Genomic DNA, 20,202 nt, shown 5'->3' with positions numbered 1-20,202 from the left:
AAAGAAAGAAAGAAAGAAGGACCAGGCACAGTGGCTCACGCCTGTAATCCCAGCACTTTGGGAGGCCGAGGCAGGGCAGATCACTTGAGGTCACTCTGTTTTAAGTTTCTCAGTGTAGCTCCCCATTGCCATATGACAGCAGCAAGCTCATCTGGATTCCACTCCACACCCTCTCATGGCCTTACTTAGGGTCTCAGTTATCTTGCAGTGTCACTCTCAAAAGTCCATCTCTCAGCAGCCCTTCAGTGAAGCCAAACAGAGGGGTCACAAGCCTAATCGGGCCTATATTTAAACAAGTAAACAGGTCAGGCGCAGTGGCTCATGCCTGTAATCCCAGCACTTTGGGAGGCCAAGGTGGGTGGATCACCTGAGGTCAGGAGTTCGAGACCAGCCTGACTAACATGGTGAAACCCCGTCTCTACTAAAAATACAAAAATGAGCTGGGCATGGTGGCAGGCACCTGTAATCCCAGCCACTTGGGAGGCTGATGCAAGAGAATCACTTGAACCTAGAGGCAGAGGTTCCAGTGAGCTGAGATCATATCATTTCACTCCAGCCTGTTAGACAAAAGTGAGACTCCGTCTCAGAAAACGAAATAAATAAATAAATATTGATTTTCTTCAGGATGTCTATAATTATTCCCAAATATTAAATTAGCCAGGAACAGTGGCTCATGCCTATTATCCAAGCACTTTGTGAGGCTGAGGCGGGAGCATCCCTTAAGGCCAGGAGGTCGAGGCTGCAGTGAGCTATAATTGCACCAGTGCACTCCAGTTTAGGCAACAGAGGAAGACCTTGTCTCCAACAATAAATGAAATAAAGATTAAATGATAATATCCCTTAAAAGCAAACAGAAGAAATCCTCTATTTCAGGCAGTAAATACAAGGCAGAGAGTAGATATAAGGGATGCTCCCAAAAGTGGGCACTCTGTTAATGACAAAACAGAGACCAGAATCCACATTCCCAACACTCAGTCCAGCGCCAGACCCACAAAACCATTTGGTTTTTTTTGAAAACACTGAATTTTCCCAAAATAAAACCCAAACTATCACTAACAGATGTTTTAGATGGTCAGTCTTCATCTTTGTCTTCATTCAATGCTCATTCCTCCTTTTACTGCAAAAACAAAAGGTGGATAAAAGAGTGTTCCAGGGAGACCCTGCAACAGAGTTGAACTTCACCTTCTCCTTGGTTGTTAATAAGTTTTCTTTGAGACAAAGAAGTACAAGAAAAATAGGCTATGCTTGCTCATAAATTTCAGGCAGATGCAAACCCTGTTCCCAGGCTCAACTGGCCAGCTCTACTTTTTTGTTAGAGATGAACACAGCTCCTGTACCTCTACATTTAGACCCAAGAGTTTCCCTATTAGGACACATGAAAAGAGCCAAAAGACATGTTTCTCTTTTTCATCAAACTTAAAATCCCCACATGCAAAGGCACCCTTTGTTTCCAAACCCCTTTCCTCCAGGGTCCTGCTGTTTCAAATCTGTGTGGTCTATTAAATGCTAAATCGTCTGACAGATTTCTTCTGGGGAGACTGTAGTTTCCAGGGCAACATCCAAAACACATATATCTGTCTTTTTTTTTTAAGGATTTGTTGTTCTCAACCTGAGCTGGCCTGAGCAAAACTGTTAGGTGTAGAGGATTGGAACAGAGAATGGGGACAGTCTTCCCAGAGTCCCAGAAGTATGGGGCTGAGGCTGGATTGTCCAAGGAGTTCCTGGACCAATAATCCCCAGAGAAACAGCATGTAGCTCAAGTAACAGCCTCTAGAGCTCAAGCTACCTGGTTCTGTCCCCCATCTCCACAGAAAACAGATCGATACGGTTTGGCTTTGTGTCCCTACCCAAATCTCATCTCAAATTGTAATCCCCAGGTGTTGAGAGAGGGACCTGTTGACAGGAGACTGGCACATGGGGACGGTTTCCCCCAGGCTACTCTAGTGATAGTGAGTTCTCACAAGATCTGACAGTTTCGTAAGAGGCTCTTCGCCCTTCACTTCCTTCACACACTCTGTCCCCTGCCGCCATTAAGACATGCCTTCTTCCTCTTCCACCATGATTGTAACTTTCCTGAGGCCTCCCCAGCCATGTTGAACTGTGAGTCAATCAAACATCTTTTCTCTATAAATTACCCAGTCTCAGGCAGTTCTTTATCGCAGCGTGAGAGCAGACTAATACACAGACCAAAAGAAAATTAATAGAAAGGGGCATGGCTGTGCTGAATGGAACTGCTCATAACAGAAGACCAGACATCTATCAGAAAAACTTGCCCAATGCCATAGCTAATTCCAAAACTAAAGATTAACCCAGCAAAGCCACAACGTACTTCCAACTCTTGGCAGTTCCAAATGAGGTCAGCATTTAATAATGGCAGCCCCAACCCCTAGCAGGAACACAGCAGTAATACAGATGAAAGGTGCAAGTGATAGCCTTCACTAAGGACACGTTTACTCACCTGAATGAACAAGCAGTAGGACCCTTTGTACCCAGTCACTTGGGCTTGAGAAACAGCTGGATTCTCCCTAGGGAGGCTGCCCTCCTCCCCTCCCGCAGCTTCCCTGATTTAAGGTTGAAGATGGCTGGAATGCACCCCACCTATGAGGAACGGTGGACGTGGCTGGGGCTAGAGCCAGAACAAGCCCTCAAAGGAACACAGGCCAAACTGGAGACTCGGGGCAGTCAAGTGGAACCAGAACAGGACAGAAAGTGAGTTTGTACATCCAACAGCCATGAGTAACATCGAAAAGGTTCTAGCCTGGCCAACACAGTGAAACCCCATCTCTACAAAAAATACAAAAATTAGCTGGGCATAGTGGCATGCACCTGTAATCCCAGCTACTCGGGGGGCTGAGGCAGAAGAATCGCTTGAACCCGAGGGACAGAGGTTGCAGTGAGCTAAGATCACGCCACTGCACTCTAGCCTGGGTGACAGAACGAGAACCTGTCTCAAAAAAAAAAAAAAAAAAAAAAAGGTTGTAACCCATCCTCTAAGATATCCACCATATAGCTAAAACAATTAGATTAAGCAGACTTAACAAAGTAAACATGTTTCTGTCCTCTGCCTCATGTCTCTTAGGCAGCAGAGCTTCCCATGTATTATATGCTAGCAGGCACTATCCCACACCCACCTGAAGCCACGGGTGTCTTAAGGCTTCTTCTGTCGTAAAACGTGCCTTTGGATCCACTACCAACAACTTCTTGACAAGGTCCAGAGCTAAAGCAACAATTGGGCAAATCACAGTGAAAAGGATAAATATATTAAATCGTAATAGTATGCCAGAATTAACAGGCCACCATCCAGAAAGAGCAGAGAGGGTCTGAGATCATCACAGAGTCAGCAGACAGGGCCCCCTAATCTTCCTCACTCTCTGTATTCAGAGTACTATGAGAAGACCAGGAATGATAATGACACTCCCTGTCTCCTGCTGCTGGGATGTCAGTCATGACCTCTTCGCTGCCTGTTCCCTCTCTTGTTGCCTGTTGACTCAAGGTCAGACTAATTAAAGCTAAACTTCCACCCAATTCTAAGATACTTGGGATACGTAGCAAACTCTCCCTGATATCTACAGATGGATGGGTGAGAGTTACTCAGCCAGGGAGAGGCTTCCTGGAACTGCAGACTTGTCAGAAATAAAACTTGACTACTCCAGCAAACAACAAATGCACGCTGGCTTGTATATTACAACACTATTATTCCTTAAATATTCTGACATTTAACACAATCACCTATGTTATATTATTTGACATTTAATTTTCTACTTTCTCTTTGGGGAACTAAAGTTGCCAGGATAAATTATAAAATACAAGGTAACTAATGACATCTAGTTTTTACATGCTTGCTTACTCAAAGGAAACCCTGTAACTAAAAAGTTACAAGTGCACTTTTTTGGGCACTAAAATAGGTACCAGGCACTTGTGTACATTATACTTAACCCTTACAAAAACCTTTTAAGGTAGGGATTATTGAGGGTCCCTTTACACAGAAAGAAATTGGAGACAGAGGTTAAATAACTTGCCTAAGGCCACACAGCTAAGTAGTAGCAGACCCAGGACCTGAGTGCACACTCTTAATAATTTCCAGTGCCTCTCAAATGGTGTGAAACTAACAACAGAAAATAAGAACAGAATTGACAGGAGAAAACACCATGGAATTTGGAAAGAAACTCCCACCACAGCAAATACACATTTTAGCATACCACAAATTCTTAACCCTTTCGTATTCATACCCTTCTCTGAGACCTCTGCCCAGACTTCAGGAATGAAGTTGTATTTTCCACTGGTGATCTGATCCTTCAGTGACACTTGAGTCCTATGCTCAGAGAAAGGTGGATACCCACTAAGGCTTAATATTGGTAGAGAGAGAAAGGAAAAGAAATCAAGTGGCATTCTCAGTGGCATTCAGATATGAAGATTTCTTTCTCAGCATAATGAAAAGTCAAGATTTTTCTTTATATCAATGGTCAAAAAGTGAGCTAGGCTGGGCACAATGGCTCATGCTTGTAATCCCAGCACTTTGGGAGGCTGAGGCAGGAGGATCACTTGAGCCCAGGAGTTCGAGACCAGCCTGGGCAACATGGCAAAACTCCATCACTACAAAAAATAGAAAAATTAGCTGAGCATGGTGGTGTGCGCCTGTAGTCCCAGCTAGTCAGGAGGCTGAGGTGGGAGGATCACTTGACCCTGGACGCAGAGGCTACAGTTAGCCAAAATCAAGCCACTGCATGCTAGCCTGGACAACACAGCAAGACACATTTGTGACTTCATTTAATCACCTCCTACCAGTCTGTGAAGCAATGAAAATGTTTCTTACCAGATAAAAAGAATAACTCCTAAACTCCAGCAGTCCACAGCACGGTTATATCCAGCAGTCCCAACAGAAACAAGAACTTCAGGAGCCAAGTAGGTGGGAGTTCCACATAAGGTTCTCATGAGAGAGGTCTCCCCCAAAATTTTGGAGTGCCCAAAATCAGTAATCTAAAATTCAGTACAAAAGGGGATAATGTTGAACTATGACATAAATAAAAAGATTAACATAGTCTGCCAGTCCAAGAAGACATGTAGGCTAGATCAGTTTCTATTGTACAATTCACACCTGCCATTAATCTGGAATCTACAGATTCATGTCTTTGCAAGTTAAGACATTTAATTTTGCTTAAATTAAAATTCCTGAGCCTAGGAATATCAACACTCAGGCTTTCCAACTTAACCTATGTCCCCTGTAATCTTACAAAAAGCTTATTGCCATTATCACAGACACTTCAGGATTCTAATTAGTTCTATGTGGTTCTTAGGCCCCAGTGTCTCAAACTTGGCTGCACTATGGAATACCTGGGGAGCTTGGAAACACATGCTTATAACTGAGTGCCACTCTCAGCTTCTGAGGTAAAGCCTGGATGTCATAAATCCTAACAAGAGATTCTAAAGTGATGCCAGGCTTGAGAAACATGGAAAGGCAGGGCACGTGATTACTCATTCATTCATTCATTCATTCATTCACCTATTCTGAGATGATGTCTCGACCTTTTGCACAGGCTGGAGGACAGTGGTGCGATCTTAGCTCACTGCAACCTCTGCCTCCCGGGTTCAAGTGATTCTCGTGCCGCAGCCTCCCAAGTAGCTGGGATTACAGGCACCCACCACCATGCCCAGCTAAATTTTTGTATTTTTAGTAGAGATGGGGTTTTGCCATGTTGGCCAGGCTGGTCTCAAACCCCTGACCTCAGGTGATCTGCCTGCCTCGGCCTCCCAAAGTGCTGGGATTACAGGTGTGAGCCACCATGCCCAGGCCACTAGTCCATTTAGACCCCTCCTCTCTCTCTCTCAGCACAAAGGTCACTTGCACACAACAGAGCTCAATAAATGCTCATTCAAATCTGGATAAGAGCAATGTCACCTGATCTCTAAAATAATTGGTAAGAGGTCAGATTCTCAACCTTTTAACACTCCCACTTTTTATTTGAGGAATTAAAAGTTTCTGAACAAGAATCTACAGGAATAGCCACATACAGAATGCCAATTTCTTACCTTTATAAGACAGTCCTCTTCTTGAGATGACAGTAAAACATTCTCTGGCTTTAAGTCACGGTGTATAATACCGTTTTCATGAAGGTACTACACAGAAAGGCAGGCATGACCCTCAGATTCATGCAGTAGATAAGTAGAATCAAAGTTACCAACACACACATCTCACAGCTGGGTGAAACCGTAAGCCGTGATACACACAATCATATTGTCCAAAATCATAGAAAACTGTTGGGGTAAAGTTTACAAATTTGTTTGAGAAGATCTTTAAAAAGCAGGGAAATGAAAAAAGCAATTTAGAACAATCAACCTTTCATTTCACTTTAAGATAATAAACAACCCTTCACGTGGCAGAAATGTAAGGTGTCAATTTCAATACAAATACAAATGGGTAATAGAAAATGTTTTGCGAACATACCAAATAAACACAAAAATTCAACCAAAATGATATATTTGGTTATTGCAGTCCTGGGAATATTTTTAAAGGGAATCTATACAAATATATATTTGTAAATTATCTGTTTATGTGAGTTAACCTATTCCTCAATGCAAAGACTTTGTCTTTGAAAACTCTGTTGTCTGAAATAGCATATAAAAATGAACAAACACCAACATACTATGCCACATTTCTTTTCTTTTCTCTCTTTTTCTTTTTTCTTTTCTTGAAACAAGGTCTCACTCTGCCCCCCAGGCTGAAGTGCAATGGTACCATCTTAGCTCACTACAGCCTCAACCTCCTCGGCTCAAGTGATCCTCCCACCTCAGCCTCGTCAGTAGCTAGGACCATAGGCACAATGCATGCCACTTCAACCAGCTAATTTCTTTATTTTTTTGTAGAGATGGGGTCTCACAGTGTTGCCCAAGCTGGTCTGGAACTCTTGGGCTCAAGTGACCTACCAACCTCAGCCTCCCAAAGTGCTGGGATTACAGGCATCAGCCACCATGCCTGGCCATTTTTTTTAGGAAACAAAATTTTCACATATCCACAAACTGTACTCAATTCATGTTAATATTCTTGGCTACTTAATATAAATAAATGGAATAAACCAATAAGGGAGCAATACACTGAGTAGGTGACAGCTACTATTAAAAATGCTTGCATTGTACCCCATAACATGTACACCTACTATGTGACCACAAAAATTAAAATTAAATTTTTTTTAAAAAGGCTTGTGGGCAGGCATGGTGGCTCATGCCTGTAATCCCAGCACTTTGGGAGCTCAAGGCAGGCGGATCGTTTGAGGTCAGGAGTTTCAAACCAGCCTGGCCAACATGGTGAAACCCCATCTCTACTAAAAATACAAAATAAAAATAAAAATTAGCCAGGTGTGGTGGCAGCCACCTGTAATCCCAGCTACTGGGTAGGCTAAGGCAGGAGAATTGCCTGAACCCAGGAGATGGAGGTTATAGTGAGCCGAGATCGTGCCACTGCACTCCAGCCTGGGAGACTCAGCCTGGGAGACAGAGCGAGACACCGTCTCAAAAAATAAATAAATAAATAAAATAAAACAAAAATAAATTTAAAAGGCTTGTGTTTAGGGGTTTCAGTCTTCTCTAGATGTCCCTCTGGGCTAGAACAAACATTTTCTGCAAAACCTTCACCGGGAAATGGATCTGGTGAAACCTCCAGGGAGGGCAAACCTACGTAGACCAATCACAAAAAAATTTCTCTTGGGCCGGGCACGGTGGCTCACGCCTGTAATCCCAGCACTTGGGGAGGCCGAGGTAGGTGGATCACCTGAGGTCGGAAGTTCGAGACCAGCCTGATCAACATGGAGAAACCCCGTCTCTAAGAAAAATACAAAAAAATTAGCCGGGCACGGTGGCGCGTGCTTGTAATCCCAGCCTTGGGAGCCTAAGGCAGGAAAATCGCTTGAACCCGGGAGGCAGAGGTTGCAGTAAGCCAAGATCGCACCACTGCACTCCAGCCTGGGCAACAAGAGCAAAACTTGGTCTCAAAAAAAAAAAAAAAAAAAAATTTCTCTTGATCCTCACTCTGTACAAGGATTGCTCCCAGTCACTGCATTTCCTGCATGGAGTGGATTTTCAAGAAGAGACTGTGGAAGGGAATGGCCACAACCACATTTGGTCTGGGAAATGGTGATGTTCCTCAAAGCAAGTGCCACCAGCTATTTTTTTCATCTAACACTCACTGAATAGAGACGGCTATGTGCGTGCCCTGCCAGCCAGCCCACTGCCGTGAACAGGATGCTGCACCTGAAGGGAAACACCTAGTTCTGAGCCATGGGGGACCAATCCATGTCACAATCATCACAACTTGCAGCTTTGCCCTTAAACCTGCCCAGCTCCCACTCTGAGTTAAGAGAGACTTCTACAAGGATCAAGAACTAATGAACCTAATGATCAAGACCCCTCCAGAAATACCTCCAAGCTAAAGTTAGGCAACATAGGACCATGCTATCTCTTTTTTTAAAGACAGAGTCTCACTCTGTCTCCTAGGCTGGAGTGCAGTGGCATGACTGTGGCTCACTGCAGCCTCAACCTCCCAGGCTCAAGTCATCCTCCCACCTTAGCCTCCAGAGTGGCTAGGACCACAGTTGCCCGCCAGCATGACTGGCTATTTTTATTTTTTGTAGAGATGAGGGCCCCACTATATTACCCAGGCTGGACTTAACCTCTTGGGCTCAAGTGATCCTCCTGCCTCAGCCTCTCAAAGTGCTGGGATTACAGGCATGAGCCACTGTGCCTGGCCTATTTATTTCTTTAATTCCCTTTCTTACTTTCTCTTAAGTTACACAGTGAGAGTTTTTTCTTTTTTTTTTTTTTTTTGAGCCAGAGTCTCACTCTCTCGCCAGGCTGGAGTGCAGTGGCGTGATCTCAGCACACTGCAACCTCCGCCTCCCGGTTCAAGTGATTCTCCTGCCTCAGCCTCCCAAGTAGCTGGGATTACAGGCATGCGCCACCACGCCCAGCTAATTTTTGTATTTTTAGTAGAGATGGGGTTTCACTACGTTGGCCAGGATGGTCTCGCTCTCTTGACCTCATGTTCTTTCCGCTTGGCCTCCCAAAGTGCTGGGATTATGGGCGTGAGCCACTGCACCTGGCCAGTGAGAGCTTTTTCATCTCAGTGAGAGGAGTGGGACATTTTTGCCAAGAAGAGAACAGCAAACACACAGATTCTCTTCTGAGTTTGTTTTTTGGTTTTTTTTTTTTGAGATGGAGTCTCGCTCTGTCGCCCAGGCTGGAGTGCAGTGGCCAGATCTCAGCTCACTGCAAGCTCCGTCTCCCGGGTTTACGCCATTCTCCTGCCTCAGCCTCCCGAGTAGCTGGGACTACAGGCGCCCGCCACCACGCCCGGCTAGTTTTTTGTATTTTTTTTTATGAGAGATGAGGTTTCACCATGTTAGCCAGGATGGTCTCGATCTCCTGACCTCGTGATCCGCCCATCTTGGACTCCCAAAGTGCTGGGATTACAGGCTTGAGCCACCGAGCCCGGCCTCTCTTCTGAGTTTTAATCGATGGTCCCTCAATTTCTGCCTAATTCAGGGAGTAATTCAACTAAAAGAAAGTCATCTGTCAAAATAATTGAGGGCTTCTCTTACCTGTACAGCCAAGAGCATCTGGTAAAAATAGAGCTTGCAGGTAGCTTCTTTCAGGCGTTTATTCCCCACCACTTTGTCAAACAGCTCTCCCCCTTCCATCCTGAAACACAAAGGCAAGGAAAGGGGTTCATTCCCTGGGGGGAAATGCACTTGGACAGAAGATAATAAAACAAACAAAACAAATTCATTAAGACAAGCAAACAGTTGACATTTTTATTCACTTTTGACTCCCATTTTTAAAACTAATGAGGTAATAAGCCTTATTCACAATCAGATGTCCCAGTTGGAAACTAAGGAATGAGATGAAAGAAGTGGGCAATGGAGGCACTTGGGGAACTTTAAAAAATCCGATTCAGTAGCTTGGAAGTGGGGCCCAGGAGTTGCTTTTGGTTTTTTTTTGTTTTTTGTTTTTTTTTGTTTTTTTGGGTTTTTTTGAGACATTTGCTCTGTCACCCAGGCTGGAGCACAGTGGTGCAATCTTGGCTCACTGCAACCTCCACTTTCCAGGTTCAAGTGATTCTCATGCCTTAGCCTCCCAAGTAGCTGGGATTATAGGTATGCACCACCAAGCCCAGCTAATTTTTGTTATTTTTTTTAGTAGAGACAAGGTTTTGCCATGTTGGCCAGGTTGGTCTCAAACTCCTGGCCTCAAGTGATCTGCCCACTTTGCCCTCCCAAAAGTGCTGGGATTACAGGTAAGCCACTGCACCCAGTCAGGAGTTTGCATTTTTATCACACACCACAGATGATTCTGAGACTGATGTATAAGAGCAAACAGAAATTTACAAACAGACAACCAGGATCTGAACCCCAACTCTACCATTTCCCAGATTTTGGACTTTGGGCAAGCTATTTAACCTGTCTGAGTTTGTTTCTACCACTTAAAAAATGGGGATGATACCATCTACCTTGATGGTTGTTATAAAAATTAAGACATAACTGATGTAGGAAAAGCTCCTGGCACTGGTGCTTGGCAAGGTTATTCTTTTATTTATTTATTTATTTATTTTTAGATGGAGTTTCACTCTTGTTGCCCAGGCTGGAGTGTAATGGCACGATCCTGGTCATCGCAACCTCCACCTCCCGGGTTCAAGCGATTCTCCTGCCCCAGCCTCCTGAGTATCTAGGATTACAGGCATTCCCCACTATGCCTGGCTAATTTTGTATTTTTAGTAGAGCCAGGGTTTCTCCATGTTGGTCAGGCTGGTCTCAAACTTCTGACCTTAGGTGATCTGCCCACCTCAGCCTTTTCAAAGTGCTGGGATTACAGGCGTGAACCACTGCACCCAGCCCTGTCTTATCACTTTTATTAAACTGTGTTAACTAGATTCAGTCAGGTAACAATCTCCTATTTGATAGCAGTAGATATTCCTTTAAGATCCACAAGGGGCTGCAGGCTCTCCTAATGCTGTGACCAGGGGTGTTGTTTACCATATAGTCTTTTTTCATATGTTTTTTGAGACAGTCTTGCTCTGTCCATCACAGCTCCTAACCTCTGCCTCCCAGGTTCAAGTGATTCTCCATGCCTCAGCCACCCGAGGAGCTGGGACTACAGGCATGTGCCACCATGCCTGGCTAATTTTTGTATTTTTATTAGAGAGGGGGTTTTGCCATGTTGGCCAGGCTGGTCTTCAACTCCTGGCCTCAAGGGATCCGCCCACCTCAGCCTCCCAAAGTGCTGGGATTCCAGGTGTGAGCCACCACACCCAACCTGTTTTCTATATGTCTTAATGATCACCCTGCATAGATACCATTTGCCAACTAGGAGCAAAGCATTCTGTGCCTGCCACAATAGCTGCTCCTAGAAACACTTAATATTTATGCAGGAGCAGATATCAAGACAGCTATCTTCCAGAAATGAGACAGGAAGTTATTCTGATTACACCAAATAACACAAGACATTATCGCCACTGAAATAAACTACCAAAACACTGAGAGATACTCAGGAGCCACCATGCAACCTGGTCCTGGGTTGAAAGGACCTGCGTAGAAAGGCCTACCCAGGTAGATATTTCAGAGTAGAGTCGTCCCTCAGTATCTAGGGGGAATTGGTTCCAGGAGCCCTCTCAGATACCAAAATTCATGATGCTCAAGCCCTTTATATAACATGGCATAAGATTTGTATATAATCTATGTATATCATCCCATCTACTTTTTTTTTTGAGGCAGAGTCTCACTCCCATTGCCCAAGCTGGAGTGCAGTGGCACAATCTCAGCTCATTACAGCCTCGATTTCCCAAGCTCAGGTGATACTCCCACCTCAGCCTCCTAAATAACTGGAATTGCAGGCACGTGTCACCATGCCTGGCTAATTGTGTGTGTGTGTGTGTGTGTGTGTGTGTGTGTGTGTGTGTGGTTTTTTTTTTTTTTTTTGAGATGGAGTCTCACTCTGTGGCCCAGGCTGGAATGCAGTGGCACAATCTCAGCTCACTGCAACCTCTGCCTCCCGGGTTCAAGCGATTCTCCTGCTTCAGCCTCCTGAGTAGCTGAGATAACAGGTATGTGACACTATGCCCAGCTAATTTTTGTATTTTTAGTAGAGACCGGGTTTCACCATGTTGGCCAGGCTGGTCTCGAACTCTGACCTCAGGTGATCCACCCACCTCGGCCTCCCAAAGTGCTGAGATTACAGGCATGAGCCACCGTGCCCGGCCCTGGATACTTTAAATAATCTCTAAACTAATTACGAAACCTAATACAATGTAAATGTTATGTAAATAGTAGTTCTATAGTACTGTTTAGAAAATAACAAGAAAAATGTCTGTTCATGTTTGGTACAGATACAACCATCCATTTTATTTTCCTAAGTATTTTCGATCTGAGGTTGGTTGAATACACGGATGTGGAAACCCACAGTTATGGTGAGCCAATTATAACAATATTGCCCCATGGTGAGTACACACATGTGCCAGGTGCTCTGCTGGGGGATTTCCATCCCTCAAAGCATCTAATTCATACAAGGACTCTGCATGTGGGGGCTCATTATAATCCCCATTTAACACTAGGAAGACGAGACTCAGAGAGGTGACATAAACTCACCCATGGGTGGTCAGCTAGTCAACTGCAGAGTGGCGTTCAAGCCCAGGTCACAGATCCAGGACCTGGAGTCCCAACCACCTATCTTTGGAAACATTGGAGGGTTTTTAGGGTTGACATTAACTCCCTACACACAGACTTTGTGAGCCCCACTACTAAGTACATACATTGAGGTCCCCCAGGATGAGAAAGGTAAGCCTACATTAGATTCTTTGGTGGCTTTATAAGCATTTGAATGGGAACAGAAAGTTGTAAAAAGTTTACTACTTACAATTCCAAAACAATATAATAATCTTCTGCATCAAAAAAGTTTTTAATCTTGATGATGCAAGGCTAAGAAGAGGGGGAGAAAAAAGGGAAAGTAGTGAGAAACTCCCAAGAGGAAAACCACAAGAGCTTAGAACTGTCTGCCCAGAGGGACAGGGAGGCCAAGACCAGGCATTTGGCCCCCTGCCTCCAGAGGCTTGGAAGTTCAATCAGGGGAGAAGGCAGACAGAATCTAGCTGACTCCTCAGTGAGAACATGCAAGAAATTTTCCACCTCACCATGATGGTGAGAGACTAGTTCATATTTCATATGCAAGGATGCTACCTGGGAATGAAGGCTGGGTCTCTTCCCAGTCTTCTTCCTCACTGCCCCAGAGCAGAGGTACTCAAGGACAGCCTAAGGAACCCTGAGGGAGACTGACAAGTAGCATGAATAAAGGCGGTCAAGTAGGAGCCCAGCCATGCTGCCAAACAAGGGTTATTTAAGCTCCGGGCAACTGGAACCTCCAGGCAACTGGACCCCATGGAACAAGATCCTACCATTTTTTGAAGGAAGAGGAAAATTATAATTTTATAAGAACTCTAAAACACGGCCCGGCGCGGTGGCTCAAGCCTGTAATCCCAGCACTTTGGGAGGCCGAGACGGGCGGATCACGAGGTCAGGAGATCGAGACCATCCTGGTGAACACAGTGAAACCCCGTCTCTACTAAAACTACAAAAAACTAGCCGGGCGAGGTGGCGGGCGCCTGTAGTCCCCGCTACTCGGGAGGCTGAGGCAGGAGAATGGCGTGAACCCGGGAGGCGGAGCTTGCAGTGAGCTGAGATCCGGCCACTGCACTCCAGCCTGGGCAACAGAGCGAGACACCGTCTCAAAAAAAAAAAAAAAAAAAAAAAAGAACTCTAAAACACACTTGGGCGGGCGGGGGCAGAGAGACACAGAGAGACAGACAGATACACACACACATACACACACACACACCACCCCCATGGCTGACAGTTCCTGACCGCTGATCAATGCAGAATGCATGGAAGAACACTGAGGGTAAGGGAGAGAGTACTGCACATTTTAAAATGCCTATACAATATCATGACTTTACACTTAGCGTACCTATTTTTTTATTATTTTTATTTCTTTTTTTTTTTCTTTTTTTTGAGACAGCCTCATTTTCTTTTTTTTGAGACAGAGTCTCACTTTGTCATTCAGGCTGAAGTGCAGTGGCGTGATCTCAGCTCACTGCAACCTCCACCTCCCAGGTTCAAGCGATTCTCCTGCCTCAGCCTCCTGAGTAGCTGGGACTACAGGCGTGCACCACCACGCCCAGCTAATTTTTGTATTTTTAGTAGACAGGGGGTTTCACCATGTTGGCCAGGTTCGTCTTGAACTCCTGGCCTCAAGTGATCCACCCGCCTCAGCCTCCCAAAATGTTGGGATTACAGCAGTGAGCCACCATGCCCGGTGGGCATGCCTATTGTTTTTATGATAAAAAGGACAGAAGACAGTTAAGCTCAGTGGGTAAATAAAAGATTTGGTGAGTATTCATCAGCACAGAGGAGGATTGTAGTTATATCAGAATTAAAAAAAGCCATCAGATTTTTTGGTTTTAGATTCAAAAGAGTGGTAAAACTTGCCAGATTGATCTTCCTATAATGTGTATTTCATCATATTCATCACTTATCACTCTGATTAAGATCCTCCAATGGAACCTTCCCACAATATATGAATGAATGCCCAGTTTTCCCACCATAGATGGGTCTTGGAAGCATAATGTTGAATGAAAAAGGCAAGTCACAAAAGACTTCAAAGAGTATGATACAAGTCAAGCATCACACATACAAAAATCTAAAATCTGAATGATCCCAAAATCCAAATCTTTTTTTTTTTTTTTTTCCTGAGACAGAGTCTCACTCTGTCGCCAGGCTGGAGTACAGTGGCGCGATCTTGGCTCACTGCAACCTCTGCCCCCGCCGGGATTCAAGCAATTCTCCTGCCTCAGTCTGCCGAGTAGCTGGGATTATGGGTGCCTGCCACTGCGCCCGGCTAATTTTTGTATTTTTAGTAGAGACACGGTTTCACCATCTTGGCCGGGCCGGTCTTGAACTCCTGACCTCGTGATCCACCTGCCTCAGCCTCCCAAAGTGTTGGGATTACAGGCGTGAGCCACTGTGCCTGGCCCCAAATCTTTCTGAGAGCTGACACAACACTCAAAGGAAATACTCATTGGAGCATTTGGGATTTCAGATTTTTGGATCTGGAATGCACAACCAGGAAGTACAATGCAAATGTTCGAAAATCCAAAAAGATTCAAGATCCAAAAACCTCTGGTCCCAGGCATTATGGATAAGGGACACTCAATGTGTACCATTTTTATAAGGTTCAGAAACAAGCAGTAAAACTGTATTATCTAGGGATACATATATATATGTGGCTTTACAAAAGCAAGGGGCCGGGCGCGGTGGCACACGCCTGTAATCCCAGCACTTTTGAGGCCAAGGCGAGTGGATCACCTGAGGTCAGGAGTCCACGACTAGCCTGACTAACATGGTGAAACACTGTCTCTACTAAACACAAAAAAAATTAGCTGGGCATGGTGGTGCATGCCTGTAATCCGAGCTACTTGGGAGGCTGAGACAGGAGAATCACTTGTACCTAGGAATCACTTGAACCCGGGAGGCAGAGTTTGCAGTGAGCCGAAATCATGCCATGGCACTCCAGCCTGGGCAACAAGAGCGAAACTCCATCTCAAAAAAATAAAAAAAACTAAAATAAAATAAAATTACATTACATTACATTAAAATAAAAAAGCAAGGGACAGGCCAGGCACAGTGGCTCACACCTGTAATCCCAGCACTTTGGGAGGCCAAGGCGAGCAGATCACCAAGTCAAGAGATCGAGACCATCCTGGTCAACATGGTGAAACCCTGTCTCTATTAAAAATACAAAAATTAGCTGAGCGTGGTAGCATGCACCTGTAGCACGCAGCTGCTCGGGAAGCTGAGGCAGGAGAATCTCCTGAACCCGGGAGGCAGAGGTTGCAGGGAGCCAAGATCACGCCACTGCACTCCAGCCTGGCAACAGAGCAAGACTCTGTCTCAGGGGAAAAAAAAAAAAAAAAAGGCGGGGGATAGTACACACAGCATTCAAGGTAATGGCATTACCTCTGGGTAGGATGGGGAAAACATAAACAGGCAGCTTGAGTCATATGGTCAGGTTTTTGTGTTTTTTGTTTTGTTTTGCTTTTGTTTTTGTGACAGGCTCTCACTCTGCTGCCCAGGCTGAAGTGCAATGGGGTGATCATGGCTTATTGCAGTCTTGACTTTCTGGGCTCAAGTGATCCTCCCACCTCAGCTTCCCAAAGTGCTGGGATTATAGGCATGAGCCACCATGCACGGCTGTAAAAAGTACCTTTTAAAGGAGAATAAAGCCAGGAGCTGTGGCTCACCCCTGTAATCCCAGCACTTTGGGAGGCCAAGACAGGCAGATCACCTGAGGTCAGGAGTTCGAGACCAGCCTGCGCAACATGGCGAAACCCCATCTCTACTAAAAATACAAAAATTAGCTGAGCATGGTGGCGGCTGCCTGTAATCCCAGCTAGTCTGGAGGCTGAGGCAGAATCACTTGAACCCTGGAGGCGGAGGTTGCGGTAAGCCGAGATCACGCTACTGCACTCCAGCCTGGGCAACGGAGGGAGACTGCATCACATACATACATACATACATACATACATACATACATACATACATAAACAAATAGGAAAGAAGAAAAGCCACACATAGAAAAGGAACAGAGAGAAGGAAAAATGGGAACTGCTTGGTTCTGGTTGGCTTCATAATGGGCAGTGCCAGTACCTATCCGAAAATGGGTGGGGTCTGGAGCTAACAGAGCATGAAGAGATACCTGATAGTCAGAACCAGTGTGAATTATCTCCTCTAGTGTCCACTACCTCCAGGGTCATTGACTGGGGCTGTCACAGCTAAAAGGGTCTCTCTACCAGGAAACAGAAGCTACTAACCCACACCTTCCATTTAGGTCACACTGGGAAAGCAGTTCAGGGAATTAATGATCTCTGTCACTCTCCAAGTGTGTTGTCTGTGCTGAAAGCTTTAGGAGCACGTCTCATTAAATTATCACACTGACCTTGTGACATAAGTATTCTTACTGTCTTCATTGTACAGCTGAGGAAACGGGGGTTCCAATAAGTAAAATAAACTTTTCAAATGACTTCTCAGTTTCTTTGATAGTACTGAGATAGGAACCCAGGTCTGTCTCCACACTAAAGTCACGTGAGGGAAGGAAAGGACAGCGCTATCTGTGCTTACCACTGCCTGGGTCCACAAAACAGCCTGGCATGATAAGTGTTCAAAAACTCTCCATATCAATCTCTGACTGCAAAGTTCCGGCTCTCTTGGCCACTAGACTCTACTTATTGTCCCCAAGCATCAAAATGCACTCATGAGCCCATGTTTAATTCCCAAGAGTTCCATGTGCCCTTGTAAAATGCAAATAAATATGTCTAGAAATCTTTTTTAGGGTTTTGAATTCTTCTCTATTGCACTGGACACCGGATCTGTACAAATGTTGTGTTTGAAGATCATCTGACATCAGAGAAAATTCCCTGAGCATTTGTGTTTATCTTTTTTTTTTTTTCCTGAGACGAAGTCTTGCTCTGTTGCCCAGGCTGGAGTGCGGTAGCACAATCTCGGCTCATTGTGATCTCTGCCTCCCGGGTTCAGGCCATTCTCCTGCCTCAGCCTCCTGAGTAGCTGGGACTACAGGCGCCCGCCACCACGCCCGGCTAATTTTTGTTTTGTTTTGTTTTGGGTTTTTTTGGTATTTTTAGTAGAAACGGGGTTTCACCATGTTAGCCAGGATGGTCTCAATCTCCTGACCTTGTGATCTGCCCGCCTCAGCCTCCCAAAGTGCTGGGATTACAGGCGTGAGCCACAGTGCCCAGCGCATTTGTGTTTATCTTAAGGGTAGGTCTGATGCAACCCCACCCCAGAAAATTGGAGGGCTCCTCTCTCCCAGAAGGGCATGGTGGCACATGCCTATAGTCCCAGCTACTCAGGAGGCTGAGGCAGGAGGATCGCCTGGTCCTAGGAGTTTGAGGCTGCAGTGAGCTATGATTGTGCCACTGCACTGAAGCCTGGGTGACAGAGAGAGACGGTCTCTAAAAATACTTGTGTGTGTGTGTGTGTGTGTGTGTGTATGTTAAAGAGAGACTCCCCATCTCTTGGAAAAAGGACCTGGCAAATTCAGGGAGGACGAAGAATTTGCAAAAGAAACAGAAGCCAAGCAGGAAGGTCAGCCACTCAGGTTCTCATGGGTTTTCAGGTCCACCCACTGAGTTCTAAAGGAACCTGTTGAAGTACTGTGTCAACAACAGTAATTGCTCCTCAGTTTCTACTGACTTTTTGGGGGGATTTGGAGAGGTAGAACAACAGAGAAGAAACCTTTTTGCTGTTTGGAGGTTAAAAGCCAGAATAAGGCCAGGTGCGGTGGCTCACACCTGTAATCCCAGCACTTTGGGAGGCCAAGGCGGGGGGATCACAAGGTCAGGAGATTGAGACCATCCTGGCTAACATGGTGAAACCCCATCTCTACTAAAAATACAAAAAATTAGCCGGGTGTGGTGGCGGGCGCCTGTAGTTCCAGCTATCCGGGAGGCTGAGGCAGGAGAATGCCGTGAACCTGGGAGGCGGAGCTCGCAGTGAGCCAAGATTGCGCCACTGCACTCCAGCCTAGGCAACAGAGCAAGACTCCGTCTCAAGGCCGGGCGCGGTGGCTCAAGCCTGTAATCCCAGCACTTTGGGAGGCCGAGACGGGCGGATCACGAGGTCGGGAGATCAAGACCATCCTGGTTAACACGGTGAAACCCCGTCTCTACTAAAAAATACAAAAAACTAGCCGGGCGAGGTGGCGGGCGCCTGTAGTCCCAGCTACTCGGGAGGCTGAGGCAGGAGAATGGCGTGAACCCGGGAGGTGGAGCTTGCAGTGAGCTGAGATCCGGCCACTGCACTCCAGCCTGGGTGACAGAGCGAGACTCCGTCTCAAAAAAAAAAAAAAAAAAAAAAAAAAAAAAAAAAGACTCCGTCTCAAAAAAAAAAAAAGCCAGAATAAGATCATCATTAGCTGGACAGGAGAGTGGTCTTGCCTTGAGTTTAATGCCAGTGCCTAATGAGCTTACGCCTTCATGGGTGCCCATGAATTAATGAAGAAACTGAAAAAACCAATAAAAAGCAAGATAAGATTAGGCCCACCCGCTAATTTTTCTTCTCACTTTTTAAAAGTGAGACACATTTTTCATTGAGACAGAGTCATCACTGCACAAAAAGATAAGAACTACTTACACCCAACAAGGCCACAGACACCATTTAATCAGATATAAGGACAGGATGTTGTCATACTTAACGGATACGCTTGGATTTATTTGGATTACTCCAAATAAAAGGTATTCAAAGGTGTTAAAACTTCAGGTATAACTAAACCAAATTTACTAAAATTAACACTGTCTTCTCCAACATAACCAGTTGTGTCTATGAGATAGAATAATTGTTATGTCTTTTGGTCAAGAACTAACTCAGAAGAAATATCATGCAATTATTTAATCATGAAATCTTTATATAGTATTGTTCACTCAATAACATTTTGGGGTAAAACTCTTCCCAGCTATATGACAACTAGGCATGCATGTACATGTACACATAAGTTAAAGAACCCAGGTTAATATTAGCTTTATTTTATTTATTCATTTAATTTTTTTTTTTTTTTTTGAGACAGAGTCTCACTCTGTCGCCCAGGCTGGAGTGCAGTGGCGCGATCTTGGCTCACTACAATCTCTGCCTCCCAGATTCAAGCACTTCTCCTGCCTCAGCCTCCCGAGTAGTTGGGATTACAGGCATGTGCCACCATGCCCAGCAATTTTTTTATATTTTTAGTAGACAGGGTTTCACCATGTTGGTCAGGCTGGCCTCAAACTCGTGACCTCAGGTGATTTGCCTGCCTCGGCCTCCCAAAGTGTTAGGGTTACAGGCATCAGCCACCACACCCGGCCAATATCTTTATTATACTGAAAGGCTTTATACTCTTCTCATATTTTGAGATAAATAAATCTAAGTATGAGTCATATCTTACAATAATACTTACATGATTTAGCTTTTTCAAAATTTCTATTTCTGTTTCAACATTGAGAGCTGGGTCCTTTGATAAATAGAATAACAGAGTTTATTAATAATATATTTTTAAAAACATTTACAGTTAAACTTAGTTGACTCAAGGCTGCCTGAGTTCCAAACCCAACTCTATTCATACAAA

At 44.9% G+C, this 20,202-nt stretch overlaps 2 protein-coding genes across 5 annotated transcripts in view; one reads left to right on the top strand and one right to left on the bottom strand.

The window, feature by feature from the left end:
* The window catches only part of HSCB (HscB mitochondrial iron-sulfur cluster cochaperone), a 67,353-nt gene that overhangs the window by 87 nt on the left and 47,064 nt on the right, over nt 1–20,202 (top strand). The window lies entirely within an intron of this gene.
* CHEK2 (checkpoint kinase 2) overlaps nt 1–20,202 on the bottom strand; it is a 54,313-nt gene that overhangs the window by 3,469 nt on the left and 30,642 nt on the right. For 2 of the 4 annotated variants that reach the window (XM_050806814.1, XM_050806815.1), the window contains exons 7-13: nt 20,035–20,088; nt 12,895–12,956; nt 9,588–9,687; nt 6,028–6,114; nt 4,814–4,977; nt 4,230–4,345; nt 3,132–3,217 (exon numbers count right to left, since the gene is read on the bottom strand). In XM_050806814.1, the coding sequence (XP_050662771.1) occupies nt 3,132–3,217; nt 4,230–4,345; nt 4,814–4,977; nt 6,028–6,114; nt 9,588–9,687; nt 12,895–12,956; nt 20,035–20,088 (669 nt within the window). The remainder of the gene's footprint in view (nt 1–3,131; nt 3,218–4,229; nt 4,346–4,813; nt 4,978–6,027; nt 6,115–9,587; nt 9,688–12,894; nt 12,957–20,034; nt 20,089–20,202) is intronic. The other 2 variants (XM_050806816.1, XR_007729266.1) reach the window with 2 other exon arrangements.

The sequence above is a fragment of the Macaca thibetana genome, chromosome 10, assembly GCF_024542745.1.
Source record: "Macaca thibetana thibetana isolate TM-01 chromosome 10, ASM2454274v1, whole genome shotgun sequence".
Taxonomy (NCBI): Eukaryota; Metazoa; Chordata; class Mammalia; order Primates; family Cercopithecidae; genus Macaca; species Macaca thibetana.
The sequence above is the reverse complement of the archived record's forward strand: the minus strand, read 5'-3'. Positions and strand labels throughout refer to the sequence as shown.